This window comes from Lathamus discolor (assembly GCF_037157495.1).
Source record: "Lathamus discolor isolate bLatDis1 chromosome W unlocalized genomic scaffold, bLatDis1.hap1 SUPER_W_unloc_1, whole genome shotgun sequence".
Lineage (NCBI taxonomy): Eukaryota > Metazoa > Chordata > Aves > Psittaciformes > Psittacidae > Lathamus > Lathamus discolor.
Genome location: NW_027069096.1, coordinates 922,678 through 950,143, shown reverse-complemented (window position 1 = coordinate 950,143; position 27,466 = coordinate 922,678). Strand labels below are relative to the sequence as shown.

Here is a 27,466-nt window from a genome sequence, read left to right as displayed (position 1 = left end):
CTTCTAATGAGTGAATTATTTCTTACCATCCTTCTAATTATCAGTTAGTTTGGAGACATCTACTAGCTTAGGATACTCCTTGTCTGCCCATCCTGTTCTGATTGCAATAAATTTTGTACGAAGGTCACACTGTTCTAAATCTTTGCCAGCTATCAGAAACTTACAGATATGGCTAGTTTCAGCTAGTTTTGTGATTACTGGGGCATCCAACTGTGCCAAAGGTGAAAAGTGCACCATGAGGAAGACTACTTACTTCATCTTGAAGACCCCTGCCCACGACCATCGGAGGGCAGTGCGCAAGCGCCAAAGGGAGGAGATTTATGATAATGAGTACCTAAAGTAATTGTAATAACCCCACCGCTCTCTCAGGAACCTAATGAATATGCATGTTTGTGTGTAATAAATATCTGCTTGCTTAACCCCTTGGTGTGCAAGTTCGGAGGAGAGATCCCCCTTGCACCTGGTGCCATAATAAACATACCTGCTTTATAACTCTCTGAGTTGTAGAGTCTGATTCCATGCTTCACCACCTTTTTCCCCTAGCTGATCAGGCCTGTGAACTTCTGGCAGTAACAGCAGCATATAGTTTGGTGCTCAAAAAGCCTCTCCTCGTGTGAAATCAGAAACAAGAGAGATCCTAACCATAACAAATATTTTAGTGTTCCCTATGGAAATAGGCACAAGAAAATACAGCAGTTTTCATAATAAAGCTGCAGGCTAAATTATATGCCTTAATTTAAGGGCAAACACTTCTGCCAGTTCTTCAAGGTGCGGGACCAAAATAAAACTTGGCAGTTTCATAGATTAATTTTACTTTGACTCTTTAAAACTGTTCCCTGTCTGCAGGAATTACAATGACACCACTTCAGGCAGCAAAGAAAAAAGCGGTTCAGTCCAACATGTGGTTTTAAACCACTCCCTCCCACACTCTCCCCAGCTCTTCTAATAAACCTTAATTGACCATCTGACCTATGGTAGGGACACAGATGAGCCTCCAGAACAACCAAGTCAGACATGCTTGGAATTCAGGCAGCATCTTTTCATGGTGCTTGATATCTGTCTAACAGCATCAATCCTCCAACTAAATGTACACAGTTTTTCAGCAAACAAATATGGGGAGACGTTGTTTCTAATGTGAATGAAATAATTCTTAATTTACACATTTACCATTTTAATCAACAGAAAACACTAGTGTATTAAAAGAGAATCAACCATGTCCTAGTTGTGAAACAGAAAAAAACCCTGTTCTGGGTTCAGCAGTAGCAGTCATTTTTCTCAGTCTTAGTAGCTGGTGCAGTGCTGTGTTTTTGACTTTCAGCCTGGGAACAGTGCTAATAACACCAATGGTTTTAGTTGTTGCTAAGTAATGTTTACTCTGACCAAGGACTTTCTGAGTATCATGCTCTGCCAGGGAGGAGGGGAAGCTGAAAGGAAGCAGAGACAGGACACCTGACCCAAAATAGACAGAGGTATTCCATACCACAGCACACCATGCCCAGGATGTAGAACTGGGGGCAGTTACCCAGAAGGGCTAGATCACTGCTCACATTGGGCTGGGTATCAGGCGGCGGGTGGTGAGCGGTTGTATTCTCTTCCCTTGTTATTTCCCTTATCATTATTACTATTGGTGGTAGCAGTAGTGGTTTTGTGTTATACCTTAGTTACTGGACTGTTCTTATCTCAACTCATGGGAGTTACATTCTTTCAATTCTCCTCCCCATCCCTCCAGGAGCTGGGGAGGAGGAAGGGGGGGGAGTGAGAGAGAGACTGTGTGGCTGGACTTAAACCATGACAGACAGCCCATCAAATTAGTTTCTTATATTAACAAATAAAGTACAAAGGTGAGTATTAAAATATAATTCAATCAGTATAGCCTCAGATGTCACCTGCCTGAGGGTGAAGTTAAAGTAACAGGCACTGAAAAATCAGACATAGTGCAAATGAGCTAAGCTGTGCTAAATACACTTCCAGGAGCACCAATCTGATATTTCAAAGTGTCTTAAGAAAACGGCTTAGGAAAACAAACAAACAAACAAACAAAAAAAACCCACCAGCAAAAAAAAAAAAAAAAAAAAAAAACAACAAACAAACAACCCACCACACAAAAAAACCCAAACACAAAAAAAAAAAACCCACCCCCAAACCCAAACAACCAAAACACCATGCACTGCCCCCATGGAATTATTTACTTTTTAATTCTAAGAAATACAAATATAAATGAAGCTACAGTATTTCAAAATCAGCCAGGAAGTAAACCATTAAGGAATGATTTCAAACATACAACACTAAACAAACAGCAAGCACTGTGGACAAAGTAAGAAAAACAAAATGAGGGAATAAATTTAGCTGCCATGATTGAAGCAAGAGCCCCTTGAAACACAAAGTTGCTTATATACCACAAAAACTTGAGGGCAGCAGCTGCTCTACCATTAAAAGGCAGCCCAGAGCTCATGCTTTGCAACCAGAAACATCCTGGTCTCTCCTAGATCTCTCTCTAGTTAATGTCAGAAAAGGGGACCCTGGTGTCTGACAGCCCCCATACACAATCACCCTTACATTTGCTCTTTCCCCAAAATGGAAACCCTTTCAGTTTATCACAACTCCTCCTGTACCTGCTTAACTGGGAAAGTGAGCTGCTGGCCAAATCACTGGACTGATGCAAGCTGGACAACATTGCCATGTGCTGCGATGCTGAAGGCAGAAGCAAGGCAGTGGTGGATACCATGCTAGGCAGAGAACCAGCAAGAGATAGCGAAGGAAAAGGCTCTGGAACTGATGAAGTAGCTGCAACAAGTTAAAAAGAGGCATTCAAAGACAAATTCCAGCATACCTGACATCTCAGCCTGGATCCAAGAACACAACAGTATTCTCCCCCCATTTTACAAAAACCTGACTGTTAAGAACCAGTAACAGTATCAAGCAGTATGGCTATTAATGAAAATTCAAACAGCAACAGAACTATCTTTTTTTCCCCTTTAAGCTCTTCACCCACAATAGATTTATAATTTTCACTGCTACACATGTACAGTCTTATGCACTTTACCTCCCTATATCTAGATTACTAACTTTTACTTGCAAGTCAATCTTCATTTTAAAATTCCTTGCATTTGGTTCCGCAAGCAAGTCATTTGTGCTTTTCAAGGCACTGTACAAATATGCTTTTACCTACAGCTCTGCTTCTTCATTCCAACCTACACAGCACCTTTGATATCTGAGACTTGGATAACTGGAGTGTGAGGGCACATACAACTTACCAGTTTGGAGAACAAGTCAAATGTGTAATGAAGTAGAATAAAAGAAGCTACAACTGAGCACAGCATTAAGCACTTTTACCGGCTAAAGAGTTGTCAAATATTGTCTTAATTTATTTGACCTAGATAACAAAAAGCATTTAGCATTAATATTACTTTTTAGGCTATACAGAGTAGAACTTGTTTACTACAGATGTGCCTTTCCAAAGGATCACTATACTGTAATAAGACACAGAGCAACTCTACTGCCCAATGTAATACCCAGCTGTTTCTACACTTACCTCTTGTCCTATGATGACAAGACACAGAATTAGAGTCAGTTGCCCATCAATAAAATTCAGAAAGAGAGCTGAGCCCTGCCTTTTGCCAGGCCATGCTTCCATACCACACCAGAGACCACTAGCCAGTGGATCATCACTAACTTGCAATGCACATGAAGACAGTCTTAGAATGGTCATGCTTGGAGGTTACGCATCACAGTTTGTTCATGTTATTGGTTTGGTTTCCTCACTAAATGACCCAAGTCAGGTTGCTGGATGGGGTGCTATGCAAACAGAAATCAAGAGATCTTGGCCTTGGCAATAAGTGATGGCAACTGACAACAGAGAAGGAAATTAAAGTGACAAACAGAAACACAGTTATGAAGAAGGCAACTGTATCACCTGATACCTCCTGGCAAGATACATATACAAATAAGTAAATAACATTTACAACTCTCAGTATATTTAGAGCAGGGTTCCATTCCTGAAGTAAAAAGGGGTCTTCATCAAGACCCCTTACAAGATGCCTGAACACAATGTGCAACACAAAGACAACCAGGAAACAAGTAGGATGGTCAGAAGGATAAAACACCAGCCATGGGTAAACCACTAAGGGTTTACGAAGAATGAGATCTGGATATTAAAGGACAGCAGCAAAGATGAGAGATGAACAACTAAGAATACAGTAGGGACAATATGTATACAGCACATACAGTAGGGAAAAGGTCAGTACTTTCAAATGTTAAGAATAGAATTTCAAAATAGTTTGGATGCATGAAATAGATACATGGTAGAAGACTGATTCCAGTTTATGTGCTTGAGATGCAGGGGGAGAGGAAGTTCTCTCAGAACTGGCATAGAAATAATACAGCCATTATAGAATAATTACAAAAATATTAGGAATTATCACAGAATGGTTTGGGTTGGAAGGGACCTTAAAGATCATCTAGTTCCAACCCCCTTGCCACAGGCAAGGACACCTTCCACTAGACCAGGTTGCTCCAAGCCCCATCCAACCTGGCCTTGAACACACTTAATTCTCAGATTTGTTTTCCATAAGCAAAAAGACAAGTCCTGTAGTGAATTTCATAAATTGTTTATTAGTTCTGTATGTAAGACTAAGAAAGTTTTCCACTTAAAAAGCTGGTTTTATATATAACAATCTTTTAAGTGGTAACTTCTTGGGTATATACACTCTTTCAGCTCACTGAAATTTAACTTGGCACTAACAAAACACTGTTTACAGGTCTGAATACTCAAAACTTCAGGCCCTACCTGAAGAGATGTTTAAGAGGATGTCCTACCTAAAATCTAAAATTGAAGTGCTGGAATTCCAAAAGATGTTAATTCACACTGCTGCTCTTGAAAACTTCCACAGAGCAGCACATAAAGGTCATAAGAGTGAATGCTATAATTATTTTAATTCCAGGAAGAGAGCTGTAGGGGTGCTACAAGTGAAATACCTCATTAGAAACAGGCCAAGATGAAGGTAACAGTAACGTCTGTATCGGAGCCAGCACTGTTTTACTGTTACTCCACTGCAAGGCAGCAAGCTAGCTGGCAGAGGGAGCATGTTACTCACAGGCTTGTAACAGGACATAAGTAGCACTATACCCAGCAAGAGGTGCACTCAAAGAATGTGACTGTTTCATTACAGCTAAATGCTACTCACGGCTTCCCAAAAGAGAACTGGAAGAACTGCTAAGTTTGATATTAATTTTTAATTTTATATTTTGTTTTGGGTTTTGGCAGATACAGTCAAAAGAAAAATCAGCTGCAAAGCAGCTTCTCTAATTCTGAGACTGCTTAGGTTTGCAGATTTAATAGGGCTGCTTTCATACTTCAGTTTTAGTCAAGAAGCAAGCAATATATCTTATGCAAGTACAAAATAAACCCAAATGGGTCAGCCAAAAATTAGCCAGTGAGAACAATATAAAAACATAAAACAGATGTTACCGATACAGTTGTGCACAAAGCAAGTAGTAGGAAAGATCAGAAAGTCCTGTGCACAACCAAACTTTGTAAACTTACTGTCAAGAGTTGCTTGTGTTCTAACACCACTGTGCCTGTTCTGTAAACAAAGGAGAAATGAATAAATCATCTTAAAGGTATATTAAATTTTCAGACTGACACATTGAACATTCTTCATGCAAAATTCTATATTCATTCTAAATTGAAAGACAAAAAAAGGCAGAAATATAACTTTTTACTGCCTTTAACAAAACCACATAATAAAGTGTCAAGTGCAAGGTGTTACACCCATCAGCAGGAGACCTTCTCATGTACTGCATATAACAAATTTCAGGTGCACACCAATATGAAAAAAAGAATTGCATTAACATATAGGAAATGGTTGTGCATTTGTTCTAATACAACTCACAATTTTAACTATCCAAGTTACACAGAGACACCATTTTTTTCCATTGAAAGACTTAAGAAGCACCAGTTAGTTTTTAGATAACACTGGAGTACAGAAGTTGACAGTCTACACTTTATCCTCACCAGTGAATATGAGCTAGTGCAGAAGACAAGTGTGACTGAGCCATTACATAACAAGGTCCAGAAGTAAATAAACTTACAAATTCTGACAAGTTCCTTAAACATTTAATAAATTAAGTTCTCTTAAAACAAACCTACATTCCACATACAAAGAGAGTAGGTGCGTTTGAATATCTCCCAAGAGAGATCCTCTCTGTCCTAGATTAGATCTCTCCTTATGCTTTTTAAAATAACACATGAAACTAATTCCCACTGCTGTTGAAATCCAATAAAAAGAATGCAGCTGATGGGGACACAAACAGTTTGGGATCCTTTTGCCAGGTGCTGTATAAATTCAATAAATAATATACCTTTGGATAGAAACTGTCAAGTTATTGAAAAATGCCATAACTAATATTTATACACAGAGAAAGTTCCTTTTTAAGAAGCTAAATTTTGGGGAAGGAAACTCAACTAGAACGGTAAGTATTACTAAGAAAAAAGGTCAAATGGCAATTTAAAAGGTAAAAAAAACCCCAAACCACCAAACAAAGACACCATAAAATCAGAGGCTTTTCTATCAAAAATAAAAAGGCAAAAAAGCTACACAATAGGAAAAAAACAACACAGTGGCCTTGGGAATCAAAAATACCACTTGGCTTGGTTAAAATATTAACATAACAGGGCAATACAAGTCTAACATGGATAAGAATATTCACCTTTTTTAAGGTCTTATTCCTGAAATTCACTCACCATAACTGCAACAGGGGTTGATTCAGATGTAGCCATGGAGCTTTGGTACGCTATCCTACTATGCACAGAAGTCTGGTCATAGGAGGAAGTTGTCACTGAGCTACTGCCCTGGGATGAGCAGGTGAGACTGGAAGAGGTGATGGCAGAGGTTGTGTAGGTGGACTCCTGTACTGTATTGGATATTGGCAAAGAGGTATTCAAAAAATCACTGGAAAAAGTAAAAATTATTTATCATCTTAGTAAATGACATCTCAAACACCTTCATAAAAATATCAGCTCCTATACAGTTATCTAGAACTACCTTAAACATGTAGTCAAATCTATACTATTTATAAAACTAGAAAAAAATAAAAAAAAAAACCCACACCAAAATCTAATGCCTTTGTCCCCAGTAATCACTGCCCGACAAAGAGTTTTCACAGAAGCATTTTTCAGTCATGTTACTTCCACATTCTTAAAGGATAAATTAATGATCATAATCTCTCTTCTTTTAAATAACCAGATCCATAGTCTGGTACATTATGAGAAACACCCAGTCTCTTTTATAATAGAATTCTAATGTCTAAAAGAATGAACTATGCAAACAGGAAAAAATATTTTAAAACATGCAGAAGCGTTTTACTTTCTAAACAGATTAATTTATAGAACTAGAAATTAATGCGGAAGTTAATTTTTACTAGTATTTCTGAATTAACTTTAGGAAGCTTTTTGCTGAAGCCAATTTTTGAATGAATAATTTTTTAAAAGGGTCACTGGCACATTGGCATTCATCATTGGCTATTTCAGCATTTCATTAAGAGCTTCTGCATACTGAAAGACTGGCTTCTTTTCTCATCCCATAGGAGCATCAGATCTGTAATCTGGTGCCAACCTACGGACATGCACATATGGTACAAGGGTCATCTCTCCTGGATCAAAAACAGAAAAATTTGGGTTGTGAGGAACAAACCCTCAAACAAATTTGAAAATCAGGACAATTAAACATGAGAAAGCAATTCAATAAAGGGTAGCTTATTATAAGGTTATTTACATTCATGTCATATCTACCTTTGCATCAACCCATCCAGGGAAATCTTGATTGCCATTCAAAAAGACATTTCTCCTTTAAGATGCCACACACAGAAAATAGCCTTAAAAGTCATCATATTTCCCCCTTCCATTACACGCTAACTGTGCCTTTATGTTTTTGGCACAAACCTAACTCCCTAAAGAAGACATGCAAGAACGCACAAGGGGAGCTCACACATACTTTACAGATTTTGAGTACAACCTATTGTTGGTCGCCTGGCTGGCATTCTCACTGCTTGAAGTTGATCCAAACTCTAGGAGTGCAGGCTCTGATCCAAACTGAACATTTAACCCTGTCACATCTGCTGATCCAGGCATCTCCACTGCAGAGGCAGGAATCTTAAAGGAGTTAAAAAAGCCATAACTGTTTTGCATTTGTATTACTATTATAATGACAGATGTCAGTAACTGACACCCTCTCCTCCCTTAACTACAGGCTTCTTCAGTTACTGCCTCAGCCTTACTGCTAACTACATCTGCAACAACCCCCCACTTTACATCCCATAAGTTAACTACATTCTTGTAACCTGAAATTAATTCATTGATTCTGTGCCCGGAGGTCTGTGACTAGTGGAGTTCCTCAGGGGTCGGTGCTGGGACCGGTGCTGTTTAATATTTTCATCAATGACCTGGATGAGGGAACTGAGTGCACCCTCAGCAAGTTTGCTGATGACACAAAACTGGGAGGAGTGGCTGACACACCAGAGGACTGTGCTGCCATTCAGCGAGACCTGGACAGGCTGGAGAGTTGGGCGGGGAGAAACTTGATGAAATTCAACAAGGGCAAGTGTAGAGTCTTGCATCTGGGGAAGAACAACCCCATGTACCAGTACAGGTTGGGGGTTGACCTGCTGGAAAGTAGCGAAGGGGAAAGGGACCTGGGGGTCCTGGTGGATAGGAGGATGACCATGAGCCAGCAATGTGCTCTTGTGGCCAAGAAGGCAAATGACATCTTAGGGTGCATTAGAAAGGGAGTGGTTAGTAGGTCAAGAGAGGTTCTCCTCCCCCTCTACTCAGCCTTGGTGAGGCCGCATCTGGAATATTGCGTCCAGTTCTGGGCCCCTCTGTTCAAGAAGGACAGGGAATTGCTGGAAGGAGTCCAGCGCAGAGCCACAAAGATGATTAAGGGAGTGGAACATCTCCCTTATGAGGAGAGGCTGAGGGAGCTGGGTCTCTTTAGCTTGGAGAAGAGGAGACTGAGGGGTGACCTCATCAATGTTTACAAATATGTAAAGGGTAGGTGTCAGGATGATGGAGCTAGGCTTTTTTCAGTGATATCCAGTGATAGGACAAGGGGCAATGGGTGTAAACTGGAGCATAGGAAGTTCCACGTTAACATCAGGAAGAACTTCTTTACTGTAAGAGTGACAGAGCACTGGAACAGGTTGCCCAGGGGGGTTGTGGAGTCTCCTACACTGGAGATATTCAAGGCCCGCCTGGACAAGTTCCTGTGTGATGTACTGTAGGTTACCCTGCTCTTGCAGGGGGGTTGGACTAGATGATCTTTTGAGGTCCCTTCCAACCCTTGGGATTCTGTGATTCTGTGATTCTGTGAAAGAGTGAGCCACACTATTCTAGAATATCAAAGCATCATCTGTATCTGTCCCCTTCAGCCAACATTCAGATTGTGGCTACCAAATCAAAGAAAAAAAAAAACAACAAAAAACCAAACCAAACAAAAAACCAAACCAAACCAAGAGGGGAAAAAAAAAAAAAACAAAAAACCAAACCAAACCAAGAGAAAAAAAAAACAAAAAAAAAAAATACCCCATAATCACTTGCAAGCGTAATTTTCCACATAGAGCAATCAGACATGTGCTTGGAAAAGATAAAATCACTGTATTTTGGACCTAGAAACTATCCAGCTTAGAATTTCCTGCTTTATAATCAAGAAACAGACCGTGGTCTTTGCTCTCCTTCTCCTTAACAACTCATATAGAATAGAACCATAGAATTTAGGTTGGAAAAGACCCTTAAGATCAAGTCCAACTGTAAAACTCAGCACTGCCAAGTCCACCACTAAACCATGTCACTAAGCACCACAACTACATCTTTTAAATGCCTCCAGGGATGGTGACTCAACCACTTCCCTGGGCAGCCTGTTCCAATGCTTGACAACCCTTTTAGGGAAGAAATTTTTCCTAATATCCAATCTAAACTTTCCCTGGTGCAACTTGAGGCCATTTTTTCTCATCCTATCAACTTGTTACTGAGACCAACAGCCACCTCGCTATGACTTCCTTTCACTTAGTTGTGAAGAGCAATAAGGTCTCCCCTCAGCCTCCTTTAGACTAAACAACTCCAGTTCCCTCAGCCATTCCTTATAAGTCTTGTTCTCTAGACCCTTCACCAGCTTTGTTGCCCTTCTTTGGACTGGCTCTAGAACCTCAATGTCTTTTTTGTAGTGAGGGGCCCAAAACTGAACATAAGTGCCAAGTCCTGCTGGCCATGCTATTTCCAATAGAAGCTTTTGTATGTTTACACATAAAAGGAGAAGACACCTCTCAATTACCCACCTTGAATGCTGGAGCTATCCTCCGTTTTGGTGGTTTTATCTGTTTCTGCTGGGTTTGATGGGCAGTCACTGCTTGGTTATCCATAGATATAGTGGGGGGCTGTAACATTTTGCCAACAGCTGTAGATTTGTCTACTGGCGATGGCTCTCGAAGTTTTATCTGGGAGGAGGAGGACTCCAGCCCAGGAGGAACAGGAACAGCCTGCGTTTGTTGTTGCTGTCGCTGGGTCAGCTGGCTCAGAACTGGGGATGGTTCAGGCTGGGATTTAAAGTCTGGTCAGTGTTAAGAAAAAATAAACATCAAAGTTAAAGCATTAAACTCTGCTCTTCATGATTTGACTCTTTATGAAATAACCTGGGTGACTTGACACACTCAACAGCTATGATTTTATAGAGTGTGCAAGTTCTTTCAGACATCACGAGTTTCACATTGTATATTACCACTGCAATAATAATGCCAACATTTTATATTCTCTACTTTAAACAAACAGCTGTGGACTGGGGTTTTTGTGTGCTTTTTTTGCGCTGGGCTTTTTGTGTAGGTTTGCTTTTTTTTTATTTATTTTTCAAAAATATGAAAACAAACCTATCTATAGTCACATAATATTATCAAACATTAGGCTTCAAAAATCAGATTAATCAAACACTGCAAGTCTCACTGTAATTAACTGCTGATAAACTGTGATTACTTACAAGGGGTCTGAAGTTGCAATTTATGGGTATTATGAGTTAGGATATCCTACCCCTACAATGGAGATTTTCAACACAAATAGGAAGTCATCTATCTCAATCTAGCTGAAAGTCAAGAGACACTGGATACTGCTGAAAGCCAGGCAGTGGATCAGAGCACTAGCCAACAACTGTAAGAGATCCACAGTATGTGCAATGTGAACGTTTTTAGTTTATTCAGATGGTAAAGTCCATTAGAAAGCAGCTTAAAATGTACATAATTTTTTTTTCCAGAATTGCTGTGTATAAAAGATTATAACTGCTACCAAACTGGCTGCTTATCTATCTGGAAGCATACACATGAGAGATACAAAAGCTATCACACTTCCCAATGAAAATGCTACTAGGAACTACACCGAAAAAAAAAAGCTTGTAATTTTCACTATTTCTACTAATTGTATTCAATTAAATTAAAAATCCATGCAATTATGAATAGACAAAATGGGTAACCTGCACCATTCTCAGCACGCAGACTTCACACTAGGGAAAGAACACTGAGATGTGATGCACATTATGAAGAAATTATACAGTACTCATTCAAAATTCATGTAATGGCTAGAAGAGAAAAATTGGGGGAAAAAAGACAAAATGTGGTACAACCTTATACTCAGCTAGAAGCAGCATAGCCACAATGAAAATAAGTATTTTCCAACATTTGTTGAGAAACAAAGTCACATAAGAGTTCCACTTAAATATTCAATCACATTAAATCAAAGATGTCATAACAGAAAGGCTCAACAACTTCTAAAGATGAAATGGCATTTATAGATAGATTTAAGCCTATAGAAACTTAGTTTGTGATATACTCACAATGTCTATTACCAGCAAGTAAGTGTAATTCCTACTATGTTGCAACCAGTTATATTATTTGGATTATATTTTTTAGAAAAATCTTTTTATTTAAGGCCATTTTAAACTGTCACTGACATTAAGAAACCTTACATGCTAAGAGAAAGAAAAAAGAGAGAGAAAACTATGTCACAACACTTACCAAACTGACTAAGGACTGAGGACTGAGTAACGGGTGGTTTTAGATCCCAGGATGATATGGTAGTTGTGGTGGTGGTAGAGCTACTATTGTTTTGGTGAGAGGTAAACTGAACCAATGCTGGAGATTTTAATTGGTCCAAGATTTGGGATCCAGTAGAGTTTGCCAATTTAGAGGATCTGAGTTCTCCAAAGCCAGAACAAACAATTGCAGACTGCCAAAAGACAAAAAAAAGAAGAGGGGAAGGAGTGAAGTACTCAATACATAATTTGAACATAACCATAGGGGATCAATGCCTACAGCTGCAATCTGGCAGCAACCAAAACCTCTTTATTCCTAGATTACAAATAAAGGAACAACAAAACATTCAGCAGTTGTAGCATATGTCCAGATCCTCTCTGGTTATCACTGCACCATGGTAAAACCCACAGGTTGAGAAAAGAACAGTTTAACAAAATTAAAGTACAATATGATACTAATACTAAAGGGAAAAAAAGGAAAAAAAAAACTCAAAACCAACAACAACAAAAAACAACACCCCCCCCCCAAAAAAAAACCCAAAAAACAAAACAGAAAAAAACCCCCACAAAAACAAAACAACAAACCAAAAATCCAACAGTGATGCACAATGCGATTGCTCCCCACCTGCTGACCGATACCCAAGCCAACCCGAGCAGCAATTTGGGCCTTCCGGGTAACTCCCCCCAGTTTATATACTGGGCATGATGTGCTGTGGTATGGAATACCCCTTTGGCTAGTTTGGGTCAGGTGTCCTGTCTCTGCTTCCTCCCGGCTTCTTGTGCCCCTCCTCACTGGCAGAGCATGAGAGACTGAAATGCCCTCGATCAAGAATAACTAAAACATTGGTGTGTTATCAGCATTGTTCTCAGACTAACGCCAAAACACAGCACTGCACCAGATACTAGGAAGAAATTAACTCTATCCCAGCCGAAATCAGGACACACCAATACAACTTCCACCGCTGACTACAATACTGATGCACTTTAATCCATGCATCTTAAAATAGCATGTATTTACTAATAGTTGAACTGATTTTCAGAGAATACATGCAAATGCCCAATTTCAAGCCCTCACAATTGACTCAGAAATAAGCAGGTTTCCACAAAAAGCAGTCAGATAAGTGCTAGGAAATAACACACTGCAGTTTTCTAGCATAGAAGTCTTCAGTATAAACAAGCAATTTCATCATTTCAGCATGCAGTAAACACATTTGCTCTCTACTCAAAAATTAACACAAGTACTTCATGTAAACCAAGAAACAACTACTTCACAAAGCCAGAAAAAAAGTAATCTTTTTTTATGTGCGAATGCAAGGAATGGAATTAATAATTCACTGCAATCTAAATTTTATAAATACCAAATCATCTCATAAATGACCACTACTGGAAAAGCTGTTTAACCTGAAATATTTACTCATGAATAATATTTAGAAAGCATAAGATAATTTTACCAGACTTTGAGGAGAATAAGAGTTTACAGCACCGGAGATGCCAGTTCCTGATGCCATCTGGGTGCTGTGCTGTGAATTTGTGAAGACTAGGGCTTGGCCAAAGGTCTGCTGTTGTGAAGCCTCAAATGAGTTGCCTTCTGTCTCTTGGATAGAGGTCACAGGCTTTTGAATCACTGTTACCAAATCAATGCTATAAGAAAAAGCAAAGTTTGGCTAGAGTAAACATGATGATTAGGCTGCACTGAAATTGAAGAAAGCACTAACAATACTAAAGCTGCCATACTGGCAACAGAATTATTACCAAGTCTTTTCAAATGTTGCTTGTCTGCCATACAAAAAGAAGTAAAATAGAGTTTTTTGCCAGAAAATAAAATTCTGCTAGCCAAAACCTTCCACTACAGTTAAAATATAAATTATCTTTGCTCTCTTTTCAAACATTATCAAATTTGTAAAATTATTATCACATAAATAATCTATAAGATTAATATAACCAAGTAACCAGAAACACATCAAAATCATAGAATGGTTTATGTTGGGAGGAACCTTAAAGCTCATCTAGTTCCAATCCCCTGTCATGAGCAGGAAAACCTCCCACTAGACCAGGTTGCTCAAAGCCCCATTCATCCTGGCCTTGAACACTTCCAGGCAGCCACAGCTTCTCTGGGCAAACTGTGCCAGTACCTCACCAGCCTCATAGTAAAGAATTTCTTCCTTGTTATCTCATCTAAATTTCCCCTCTTTCAGCTTAAAGCCATTCCCCCTTGTCCTGTCGCTACATGCTCTAGCAAAACCTCCCTCTCCAGAATTCCTGTAGGCCCCCTTTAAGGTACTGGAAGGCTGATCTAAGGGCCTCCCCTGAGCCTTCTCTAGTTAAAAAATCCCAACTCTCTGAGCCTGTCTTGATAGGAGGTGCTCCAGCCCTCCGATCATCTTCATGGCCCTCCTTGGGACTTACTCCAAGAGCTTCACATTCCTCTTGCATTGTTGCTTCCAGAGCTGGATGAAGTACTCCAGGTGAGGTCTCACCAGAGCAGAGTAGAGGAGTAGGACCACCTCTTTAGGCCTGCGGGTCATGCTCCTTTTGATGGAGCCCAGCATATGATTGGCTTTCTGGGCTGCAAGTACACACTGTCAGCTCATGTTGAGCTTCTCATCAATCAACATCCACAAGTCCTTCGCCTCAGGGCTGCTCCCAATCCTGTGTCTGCCCAGCCTGTACTCCTGCTTGAGATTGCACTGACCCTAGCACAGGACCTTGTATTTGGCCTTATTGAACTTCATGAGTTTTCACTGGCCCACCTCTCAAGCCTGTCAAGGTCCCTGCACATGGCATCCCTTCCCTCCAGCATGGGATCTAAGTCCTACCTCTGTATAGGGTGGGTATGAATAAAGCCACACATGCACCAATTGAGTGAATGTGTGATCACATGGAAGTCACAAGAGCAGCAGAAATAAAAGCTAAGTTTCTCAGATGGTAGGCACATATCCAAAATTAATCTACCACACATAGGTGAGCAGGATGAGAAACATTATCTTACATTTAGAATGAATTACTAACCCCTGGCATAGGTTTATCCAAGGAAAACGAAAGCATTCAGACAATAAACCTACTCCAAAAACTCTGACTTCAGTTTATCCTAAATATACTTCAGGTTTCTGCTGAAGAGCTGCTTCCAGCACTTTCATTGGCATAGAAATCTTAATGCCTAAACATTTCTTACCCTGGCATATAAGAAAAAAAATAATGATCACAAAAGAACCACAAAACAACACACACAGCAAAACCAACCAAACAAACCAGAAAACAGCACATGCATACCAAAACCCAAAACATCAGAATTTGATTCTTCTACAGTGTTGTGGTTTAGACGCAGCTGGTAACTCAGCACAACGCAGCCGTTAGTTCTTACCATACACACACCCTCAAGTGGGATAGGGAGGAGAATCTAAAGAATGCAAACTCCATGAGTTGAGACAGGAACACTTTAATAACTAAAATATAATATACTACTACTAATAATAATGATAAGGGAAATAACAAAAGAGAATAAAAAACTAAAAGGGAAAAAAGCAATAAACCCAAGTGATGCACACTACAAGTGCTCACTACCCAACGACTGATACCCAGCCTGACCCAAGCAGTGATCTGGGCCTTCCAGGTGGCTCAAACCGGATTATATACTGAGCATGACATGCTGCAGTATGGAATACCCCTCTGGCTAGTTTTGGTCAGGTGTCCCGTCTCTGCTCCCTCCTGGCTTCCCGTGCCCCTCCTCACTGGCAGAGCACGAGAAACTGAAAAGACCTTGATCAGGGTAAGCATTATTTAGCAACAACTAAAAAAGTGGAATGCTATGAACACTGCTCTCAGACTAAAGCCAAAACACAGCACTGTACCAGCTACTAAGTAGGAAAAAACTGTTAGAGCTGAATCCAGGACAGTGTCCACCCCTCATTCCATACCATTCACACCATGCTCAGGTCCCATGTTTTTCAATATGCCATCGGTTTTTGTCTCTTGATATATATATATGTACACGTACATACACACACACACACACACACACAAAGAGACAGATATCTTTCCTCAGTCCAAACTATAAAGTTTGTTGAAGTCATTTAGTCCATGATGTAAAGCTTCATCTGTCGTAACTGTCCTTCAGAAGAGGAGAGATGGTGTGTGGTGTTGGATTGTTGCTGGCTGACATCACTGTTGAGCTTAGCTGGATTCATCAAAGCTCATTCCTTGTTGGGGTGATGATCAAAGGGAAGTTGGGTTCAGTCAATGGTGATCTGATGACAGTACTGGGAGACTCATGCTGCTGCTGGCTATCCATAACTTTATTCTCTGCCAATGATCATGACAGCACATACATTATTTTCAAAACCCAGAGTGGCAGAGATGGGCATTTAGCTGTTCGAGAAGTGCTACATAGCAGTCAACAGCATATAATTGAGTTCATTGGCTGTTTTCCCAAAAATTAAATCCCCTTGAGGTACACACCAGACTTCACTATCTTCCCGCAAGGACACCCAAGTCCTTGAGCAAAAGCAATCCCACAAATGGAATTCCCTTTCCCTGAAGCAGGAATAACACAGGCTCTCTTCCCCAGCAGAAACTTTATGTGCACCACAAGAAACTTAATCGCCCAGTACAGTAAATAAAACTTCTGATTGGGCTGGGCCAGCCCTGTTGGCAGATCCCCTAGTGCTGACTAACTAGGTGACTTATGCCAAATGTGTATCCCAATGTTTGAAAGTCCCACCACCCATTGCTCTCAGCATAGCTTTTAACAGCCCATTATACCATTCAATTTTCCCTAAAGCTAGTGCATGATAAGGGATGTGGCATATCCACTCGATGCTGTGTTCTTCAGCCTAAGCATCTATAAAGTTGTTCCAGAAATGATTCCCATTGTCTTACTCAATTCCTTCTGGGGTGCCGTGTCACCACAAGACTTGTTTCTCAAGGCCCAGAATAGTATTCCGGGCAGTGGCATGGGGCACAGCATGTGTCCAGCTTTGCCTTGGTGGGTTGGTGGGAGTGTGATACAGTCAATCTGCAAGACCTCCTTGTATTTGTACTTCAGCCATTGACCTCAATAACAGAGGCTTTAACTGCTTGGCTTACTTAATTGCAGCACGTTTCACATTCACTGCATCTCCACCTCATTGGCCTGAGATGTCATGGGCCCACCAGGCTAAAAATAATTCACCCTTATGTTGCCAATCTAAATCCATCTGAGCCACTTCAATCTTTGCAGCTTGATCCACCTGTTGGTTTTTCTGATATTCCTCAGTGGCCCTACTCCTGGGGACTTGAGAATCTATGTGGCATACCTGGGCAGCGATATCTTGCCACAATACAGCAGCCCAGATGGGTTTACCTCTGTGTTGCCAGTTGCTCTGCTTCCATTGCTGCAACCACCCCACAGGGCATTTGCCACTATCCATGAGTCAGTATAAAGTACTGGCCGCTTTTCTTGTTCATCAATGTCCAAGGCCAGCAAGATGGCTTTCACTTCAGCAAAACTGACTCAATTCACCCTCTCCTTCAGCAGTTTCTGCAACTTGTCGTAGGGGACTCCATACAGCTGCCTCCAATGCTTTCCCACACTACAGCAAGACCCATCAGTAAACAAGGCATACTGCTTTTCACTTTCTGACAGTTTATTGTATAGTGGGGCCTATTCAACACTCATCACTTTGTCCTCTGGTGACATTAAAAAAGCTTTGCCCTCTGGCCAGTCTATGATGACTTCTAGGATTCCTGGATAACTAGGATTACCTATTTGAGCTTGTTGTGTGATTAGTACTGCCCACTTACTCCATGTAGCATCATAGCAGCCTTCCAATATCTGAAGGAGGCCTATAAGGATGCTAGAAAAGGACTCTAGCAATAGGACAAAGGGTAATGGGTTTCAACTTAAACAGGGGAAGTTCAGGTTAGATATAAGGAAAAAGTTCTTTACTACGAGGGTGGTGAGGCACTGGAACAGGTTACCCAAAGAAATGATAAATGCTCCATCCCTGGCAGTGTTCAAGGCCAGGTTGGACAGAGCCTTTGGTGATACAGTCTAGTGTGAGGTGTCCCTACCTATGGCAGGGGGGTTGGAACTAGATAATCTTGTTTTGGGGCAGGAGTTAGCAGGGCTTATTGACAGGGCTTTAAACTAGATATGAAGGGGGGAGGGGATTTAACTCGGCCTGTTGGGGACAAGCCCAAGAGGAACATGCTAGGGATTGAAGGATGGAGGGCTAAGGAGGACTATCAATCACTTGTTTCACTTGTGGGAAAGGATAGCTTTTTAGACCCTGTCCCGCAGGGGAAAAAGGGTACTAGGACTGGCTCCCTGAAATGCCTGTACACCAATGCACGCAGCATGGGGAATAAACAGGAGGAGTTAGAAGTCTGTGTGCGGGCTAAAGGTTATGATCTAGTGGCAATTACAGAGACATGGTGGGACAGTTCACATGACTGGAATGTGGTCATGGATGGCTATGTCCTTTTTAGGAAAGATAGGTCAGCGAAGCAAGGTGGTGGAGTTGCTCTTTACGTGAGAGAGCAACTAGAATGTATTGAGTTCTGTCCGGGGTCGGATGAGGAGCAAGTGGAATGTCTGTGGGTACGAATCAAGGGGCAGACTGGCACGGGTGATACAGTTGTGGGGGTCTATTACAGACCTCCTGATCAGGACGAAGGAGTTGATGAGGCTTTCTACAGGCAACTGGAAGTAGCCTCGCGACTACATGCCTTAGTCGTCGTGGGGGACTTTAATTACCCCGATATTTGCTGGAAGACTCACACAGCCAGTCATTCACAGTCTAGGAGGTTCCTCGAGTGCATTGATGATAATTTCTTAATGCAAATGGTGGACGTACCAACTAGGAGAGCAGCGCTGCTAGATTTAGTACTCGCCAACAAGGAGGGTTTGGTCGAAGTGGTGACGGTCAATGGCAGCCTTGGCTGCAGTGACCATGAGATGGTGGAGTTTAGGATCCTGTGTGGGAGGAATAGAATACCTAGCAAAGCCACAGTTCTGGATTTCTGAAGGGCCAACTTTGGCCTCTTCAGTCAACTGCTAAGGGAAGTCTCATGGGAAAGGGTACTAGGCGGTAAAGGGGCTCAAGATAGTTGGTTAGCATTCAAGGACCGCTTCTTCCAAGCTCAGGATCGGAGCGTCCCAATGAGTAGGAAGTCAAGTAAGGGATCTAGGAGACCGGCGTGGTTAAACAAGGAGCTGCTGGGCAAACTCAAGTGGAAAAGGAGAATCTATGGATTATGGAAGGAGGGGCTGGCCGCTTGGGAGGAATATAGGACAGTTGTTAGAGGATGTAGGGAGGCAATTAGGACAGCTAAGGCCTCCTTGGAACTCAATCTTGCTAGTCGGGTTAAAGACAATAGAAAGGGCTTCTTCAAATACATAGCAAATAAAACTAACACAAGAGGCAATATAGGCCCACTGCTGAACGAAGTGGGTGCCCTGGAGACAGAGGATATAAAGAAGGCAGAGGTGCTGAATGCCTTCTTTGCCTCTGTCTTTACTCCTGCAGACTCTCCCCGAGGGCCCCGGATTTCTATAGCCCCAGAAGGAGTCAGGACAAAGGAGGAGTTTGCTTTGGTAGATGAGGATTGGGTTAGGGATCAGCTATGCAAACTGGACATCTGTAAATCGATGGGTCCGGATGGAATGCACCCACGGGTGCTGAGGGAGCTGGCGGAGGTCATTGCTAGGCCACTTTCCATCATCTTTGGTAAGTCGTGGGAAACGGGCGAGGTGCCTGAGGATTGGCGGATGGCAAAGGTCACACCCGTCTATAAGAAGGGCAAGAAGGAGGACCCGGGTAATTATAGACCGGTCAGCCTTACCTCCATCCCTGGAAAGATGATGGAACAACTTATTCTTGACTCCATCACTAGGCATATCAAGGATGAGGGGGTCATTAAGAACAGCCAACATGGTTTTATGAGGGGGAAGTCATGTATGACCAACCTTATAGCCTTCTATGAGGAAGTGACTAGGTGGAGGGATGATGGTAGAGCGGTAGATGTAGTTTTTCTTGATTTCAGTAAGGCATTTGATACTGTCTCCCACAGCATCCTCATAGATAAGCTAAGGAAGTGTGGGCTTGACGATCAAGTAGTGAGGTGGATCGAGAACTGGTTGAAAGGAAGAAGGCAGAGAGTTGTGGTCAGTGGCGCAGAATCTAGCTGGAGGTCTGTGACTAGTGGAGTTCCTCAGGGGTCGGTGCTGGGACCGGTGCTGTTTAATATTTTCATCAATGACCTGGATGAGGGAACTGAGTGCACCCTCAGCAAGTTCGCTGATGACACAAAACTGGGAGGAGTGGCTGACACACCAGAAGGCTGTGCTGCCATTCAGCGAGACCTGGACAGGCTGGAGAGTTGGGCGGGGAGAAACTTGATGAAATTCAACAAGGGCAAGTGTAGAGTCTTGCGTCTGGGGAAGAACAACCCCATGTACCAGTACAGGTTGGGGGTTGACCTGCTGGAAAGTAGTGAAGGGGAAAGGTACCTGGGGGTCCTGGTGGATAGGAGGATGACCATGAGCCAGCAATGAGCTCTTGCGGCCAAGAAGGCAAATGGCATCTTAGGGTGCATTAGAAAGGGAGTGGTTAGTAGGTCAAGAGAGGTTCTCCTCCCCCTCTACTCAGCCTTGGTGAGGCCACATCTGGAATATTGCGTCCAGTTCTGGGCCCCTCTGTTCAAGAAGGACAGGGAATTGCTGGAAGGAGTCCAGCGCAGAGCCACAAAGATGATTAAGGGAGTGGAACATCTCCCTTATGAGGAGAGGCTGAGGGAGCTGGGTCTCTTTAGCTTGGAGAAGAGGAGACTGAGGGGTGACCTCATCAGTCTTTACAAATATGTAAAGGGTGGGTGTCAGGATGATGGAGCTAGGCTTTTTTCAGTGATATCCAGTGATAGGACAAGGGGCAATGGGTGTAAACTGGAGCATAGGAAGTTCCACGTTAACATCAGGAAGAACGTCTTTACTGTAAGAGTGACAGAGCACTGGAACAGGTTGCCCAGGGGGTTGTGGAGTCTTCTACACTGGAGATATTCAAGGCCCGCCTGGACAAGTTCCTGTGTGATGTACTGTAGGTTACCCTGCTCTTGCGGGGGGGTTGGACTAGATGATCTTTTGAGGTCCCTTCCAACCCTTGGGATTCTGTGATTCTGTGATCTTAAGATCGTTTCCAACCAAAACCATTCTATGATTCTATGTGCAGAGGAGATCCTGCTTTTGAACATCCTACCCAGCACAGGCAACCAGGGTGCCAGCAGGAGCTGTGCTTCAGTACCAATCACTTCAGAAGCAGCTTGAACCTCTTCAGCTGAAAAAGAGATGCTGGCAGTTTATGAAGTAGAGCTGACCTCAGATCCTCTGTATCCCTGACTCCAAAAGCTGAGGGGCTGACCTCAAGTCTCCCCTGGAACTTTCTGCCAGAGGTTCCAGGTAGGACCATTCTCCCCGGCTGTGGTATTAAGCACGTTTTTCACACCTTGCCCAATTCTGACTAGTCCAAGGGCTACTGAATGAACTCTCTCCAATTTAATTTGTTCAAAGGCTTGTTGTTGCTCAGGGCCATATAATGAAATAGTTCTTCCAGGTCACGTGACAAAGAGGGTTTACAATCAGACTCTAATTTGGAATGTGCATTCTCCAAAACCCCACAACACCTAAGAAAGCTTGTGTTTCCTTATTAGTTGGTGGAGATATTGCTGTTACTTTGTTGATCACATCTGGAGGAACTTGGCAACGTCCATCTTGTCATTTGATTCCCAAAAATTCTATCTTCTGTGAAGGTCCCTTAACCTTACTCCGTTTTATGGCAAAACCAGCCTTCAGAAGGATTTGGATTATTTTCATCCCTTTCTCAAAAACTTCTTCCACTGTATTGCCCCACCCGATAATGTCATCAATGCATTGCAGGTGTTCTGGAGCTTGCCCCTGTTCCAGTGCAGTCTGGATCACTCCATGGCAGATGGTAGGGCTGTGTTTCCACCCCTGGGGCAGTTGGTTCCAAGTGTACTGGATGCTCCTCCAAGTAAAAGCGAACTGTGGCCTGCACTCTGCTGCCAAAGGAATTGAGAAAATGCATTGGCAATATCAGTTGTGGCATCCCACTTAGCTGACTTTAACTCCAATGGTGGTGGTGTGACTTTGTGCAGACCATGATAGTCTACTATTAGTCTCCACTCTCCGTTAGACTTTCGCACTGGCCTTATGGAGCTCTTAAAGGGTGAGAGGGTCCTGCTGATCACTCCTTGGCTCTCCAGTCTATAGATCAGCCTATGGATGGGAATCACTGAGTCTCGGTTGGTGCCATATTGCCACCGGTGCACTGTTGTGGTCGCAACTGGCACTTGTTCTTCAACCTTCAGCAACCCCACAACAGAAAGGTCCTCTGAGAGACAAGCCAAGGTGGACAGCTGCTTAATTTCCTCCGTCTCCAAGGCAGCTATACCAAAAGCCTATCAGTGCCCTTTTAGGTCCTTGAAGTACCCTCTCCTGAGATAGTCTATGCCGAGGATGCATGGAACCTCCAGACCAGTCACAATGAGGTGCTTTTGCTGCTCCTTCCCAGTCAGGCTGATTTCAGCCTCCAGTACAGTCAACTCTTAGGATCCTCCTGTCACTCCAGAAATACAAATGGGTTCTACCCCTTGATAGCTTGATGGCATTAGTATACACTGTGCACTGGTGTCTACTAGAGCTTAATATTCCTGTGGGACTGATGTGCCAGGCTATCTGATCAACAAAGTCCAATAAACCCTATTGTCCCACTCCTCCACCTGACTGGAGGCAGAACCCCTCTAACAGCAATCATAAGATTCTTCACTTACTTCTTGTACAAAGGGTTTAGAATTCCTTATCATAGGAATTGGAGTAAAATCAGCTCTTCTGCTCCATCTGGGAAGCTGCCCACAAGAGACTGGAGAATCAACTTTCCTGGGAGGATTCTCCTTCACAGTTGTTTTTACTTGCAATTCATGTACTCATTCCTCCAGAACTGAGGTAGGTTTTCCATCCTGCTTTCTCATGTCTTCTCCATTATCCCACAGGTAAAACCATAGGGTGCCCCATGGCATGTACTTCCTATATCTTCCCTCTCAAGCAACAGTGAGATTACTGTTAATAGTGGAGATGTGTGTCTATACATGCGGGGAGCTGGTTATATAGTCTCTCAATTGCTTGAACTCCTGGGACAGGAGTTTTTCCACAGCTGAAAATAATGGAGGGGGAGAGACTGTCTTCAAACTCCTGGAGCTGATGACTCACTTCATTCACTGTTGGTGCTGCTGCATCTCTCCAGCTCAATGTCAGTGAGTTGGCATTAGATCACAGCACACTCTGTAAATTTCCACCACATGGGTTATATACATTCGACTTCACCTGGATCTACAGGTGTATCCCTGGCATGCAACTTATGGTAGATCATCTCTAGAACAGCTAATTCCCTCTGGTACTGGAGGTCTTTCTCTATAGTGGTCCCCTTGCCTGGGCAACACATAACATTGTCCCTGTAGGGATACCTTTCCTTCACAGCTGCCAAGAGCTCCAGAGGCTGAGGATTCATTTCTCTTTCGCAATCCCTTTGTCAATTCCCCCTTCCCTAGCAAGTGATCCCAGCTGACTGGCTTCACTACCCTCTAATTCCAGACTGTTGTCCCCATTGTCTCAGCATTGGAGTATCCAGGTGATGATGTGCTCATTTGGAAGATGACTGAAATCTTTTTGCACAGCTCAGTCAAGGACAGGGATTGAGTAGTTATCTCTTGCTCTGCCTCTTGTCTGTTTCTTGTAATGGTTCCTCTATTTCTGGTGTTGCCCCCCCCCCCCCCAGTTCTGGTATTGACCCTTCTTCATCTTTCTTCATGAGTTACTTTTTGTTTCCATCTCCTCTTGCATATATGGGCAACTGATTGCAGCACGGATGGGTCCTTTGGTTCAGCTGCATTGCCTGCTGCTGGGGTTGCAGTGGCTGTAGTGCCTGTTGCTGGGGTTGCAGTGGCCGCATTGCTCCTTGTCGGGGATGGAGGAGCCATAGTGTCTGTTGCTTAGCCATCAGATCCAGAGACCTTCTTTTCCCCTTGAGGGTACTGGATAGTGCTGAGCAGGGCTCTGCAGGTGTAGGCCAGGGCCCAGCACATTGCAGTTATTTGTACCTCTCTGTTATTACCAGAATGACAGCATGCTTTTCCAAAGTATTTTATTAGTTTTCCTTGTTTCCGCACTTGTCCATGAGTGAAGTTCCAAAGCACTGGAAAGGCCCGCTGGCCTAGGTAGTTGCCCATACTATCCCACACACCCTGCCACTCATGACTGTCCAGCCTCAGGGAAGATCTCTTGGTGGCATTCTTTGACAGCTGTTTAACCTTAAACAAGACCTGAACCATATTCAACAACATGCTGGTTCCCAGCAAAAGGAGCAGGTTGTTTTCAAGGGTACTTAAAGGATATTCAAAATCTTTTAAAATTCTCAGATCCTACTGTAAACAGCCTGGTGGTAGATGGGAAGGTGTGGGAGGATGTCTCCTCCACAGGTTTGTCCTCTGAGGAGTTAAAAAAAGAGGCTTAATTATTAGTATCTCCCATTAGATGGCTCCTGAGAACACAGATCAGTTTCATGACCAGCAAGTCTATCACAAGCCATTATTAAAAAGTACAACAAAGAAGAACCTTAGCGCAGGCCCCATGGATGATAAACATCACTGCAGGGAAGACAGACTCCAAGTAAGGTGTGACATAATGCAACTCAGAGACCAAGCACAACAACTCTGAGAGCAAATGAATCAACATTTTGACAAGTGACTATTAATCCAATATAATGAATGCTTATCACAAATTTGTTTTGTCAGATTGTCCAGGGTTCAGCTGTAGCAGTTATTTTTCTCCTTCTTCGTAGCTGGTGCAGTGCTGTGTTTTTGACTTTAGTCTGAGAACAATGCTGAAAACACATCAATGTTTTAGTTGTTGCTAATTAATGTTTACTCCGATCAAGGACTTTTCAGTCTCTCATGTTCTGCCAGTGAGGAGGGGCACAAGAAGCCAGGAGGAAGCAGACAGGACACCTGACCCAAACTAACCAAAGTGGTATTCCATACCACAGCATGTCATGCCCAGTATATAAACTGGGGGGAGTTACCCAGAAGGCCCAGGTCACTGCCCAGGTTGGGCTGGGTATCGGTTGGCAGGTGGTGAGTAACTGTACTGTGCAACACTTGTGTTAGTTATTTTCTTTTTCTTTTCCCTTTTTAGTTTTATATTCTCTCCCCTTGTTATTTCCCTTATTATTATTATTGGCGGTAGTAGTAGTGGTTTTGTATGGTACCTTAGTTATTGGACTGTTCTTATCTCGACCCGTGGGATTTACATTTGATTCTCCTCCCCATCCCTCCGGAAGTGGGGGAAGGAAGAAGGGGGGAGTGAGAGAGCGGCTGCGTGGTTCTGAGTTACCAGCTGGGCTTAAGCCATGACACAGACCTGTCGTTATATCAACCCTTCATGCTCCACGCTAGGCACCAAAAAGGACTGTTGTGCTTTAAACCCAGCAGATAACTCAACACCATGCAGTCACTTGCTCACCCCCCACCTTCACCCCCCCCTCCCACGGTGGGATGTAAACCCCACAGGTTGAGATAAGAACAGTTTAATAAATGAAGTATAACATAATACTACTACTACTAATAATAATGATAATAAGGGAAATAACAAAGGGAGAGAATATAAAACTAAAAGAGAAAAGGAAAAAAAAAACCACCAAAACAACCAACCAACCAACCAACCAATAAACAGCAGTGATGCCTAATACAATTGCTCACCAAGCACTGATCTACACCCAGCCTGACCCAAGCAGCGATCAGTCCTTTCTGGGTAACTCCCCCAGTTTATATACTGGGCTTGATGTGCTGTGGTATGGAATACACCTTTGGCTAGTTTGGGTCATGTGTCCTGTCTCTGCTTCCTCCTGGCTTCTTGTGCCCCTCCTCACTGGCAGAGCATGAGAGACTGAAGAGTCCTTCCTTGTTCAGGGCAAGCGCTACTTAGCAACAACTAAAACATAGGTGTGTTATCAGCACTGTTCTCAGACTAAAGCTGAAACACAGCACTGTACCAGCTACTGGGAAGGAAAAAAATAACTGTTAGAGCTGAAACCAGGACACAAGGAAGAATATTTGCATCACAATGATGAACATATGAGCATATCACCTTTAAGGAAAGAAAAGTAATGGAATATAAACTGAAGACCAACTGAATCCGTGCCTTCTCCACATCATATCCATGTTATAAGAAAATTTTTGATGCAGTCTGGAGTACAGCTATATCTAGATGTTTGGGACCATTAGGCAATCTATTTTTCACATCTCATGCTATCCAACTAGAGAAGTCTTTATCACATATAGCCTGCTCTCCTGGAACCTAAGGCTAATACAAGCAACTGATTTCACATCATCATCAGCCAGGCATTTCATGAAGACAAAAGCAAGCAAAGGCAGTAACTGCCATAGTTTTGGTTCTCTATCTGAACTCTAGATCATCAGTTAAGGCAAGCAATTCTGATGCTTAACAGGAAATGTAACTTCTTGCCAACGCAAAATTTTCTGTTAGCATATTTGTGAAAGCACTACATTCTGAATATTTTCTGTATCTACAGGGTCAGGCTTTCAATTTTCTGGACAGCAAAGCCAGTGATTCCTTTCCAACAGCAGCAAACTTTTCTTCCCAACTACTTTTCTTCCTGCCTGTAACCGATTTTTGTTCAAAAAACAGGGTCTTCTCAGCTGCTCAAGTGAGTCCAGAGGAGGGCCACAAAGATGCTCAGAGGGCTGGAGCACCTCTCCTATGAAGACAGGTGGAGAGAGCTGGGGTTGTTCAGCCTGGAGAAGGCTCCAGGGAGATCTCAGAGAAGCCTTCCAGTACCTAAGGGGACCAACAAGAAAGCTGGAGAGGAACTTCTTAAAAGGGCATGTAGTGACTGGACAATGGAGAATGACTTTAAACTGTCAGAGAGGAGATTTCTGTTAGATGTTACAAACAAATTATTTTCTATGAGGGTGGTGAGACACTGGAACGGCTTGCGCAGAAAAATTGTGGATGCTCCATCCCTGGAAGTGTACAAGGTCAGCTTGAATGGGGCTTTGAACAACCTAGTCTAGTGGAAGGTGTCCCTGCCTATGGCGGGGGGTTGGAATTAGATGAGCTTTAAGGTCCTTTTCATCCCAAAGCAGTCTGATTCTGCTGATGCACCTGTCAAGAGGATCACTACTATAGCCTCCAGGAAAAAGCAGCGGGTCATAGTAGTAGGCGACTCTGCTTTGAAAGGCACAGAGGCTCCCATCTGTCAGCCTGACCCACTCTCAATGGAAGTGTGTTGGCTACCAGGGGCTAGGATCCTGCCCCTCTACTCTGCTCTTGTGAGACTTCA

At 42.7% G+C, this 27,466-nt stretch overlaps 1 protein-coding gene and 1 non-coding gene across 11 annotated transcripts in view; both read right to left on the bottom strand.

Annotated features, from left to right (window-relative positions):
• LOC136006178 (ubiquitin-associated protein 2-like) overlaps positions 1-27,466 on the bottom strand; it is a 165,418-nt gene that overhangs the window by 83,652 nt on the left and 54,300 nt on the right. For 9 of the 10 annotated variants that reach the window (XR_010608999.1, XM_065664207.1, XM_065664209.1 and 6 more), the window contains exons 11-17: positions 13,514-13,703; positions 12,046-12,256; positions 10,327-10,598; positions 7,992-8,149; positions 6,743-6,950; positions 5,543-5,582; positions 2,613-2,784 (exon numbers count right to left, since the gene is read on the bottom strand). Coding sequence is in view for 9 of the 10 variants with exons in the window: in XM_065664207.1 (XP_065520279.1) it covers positions 2,613-2,784; positions 5,543-5,582; positions 6,743-6,950; positions 7,992-8,149; positions 10,327-10,598; positions 12,046-12,256; positions 13,514-13,703 (1,251 nt within the window). In the remaining variant the exon portion in view is untranslated. The remainder of the gene's footprint in view (positions 1-2,612; positions 2,785-5,542; positions 5,583-6,742; positions 6,951-7,991; positions 8,150-10,326; positions 10,599-12,045; positions 12,257-13,513; positions 13,704-27,466) is intronic. The other variant, XM_065664216.1, reaches the window with a different exon arrangement.
• On the bottom strand, positions 9,577-9,660 carry LOC136006189 (small nucleolar RNA SNORD121A). Its single transcript, XR_010609005.1, has one exon. It is a non-coding gene; the product is annotated as a small nucleolar RNA SNORD121A (small nucleolar RNA).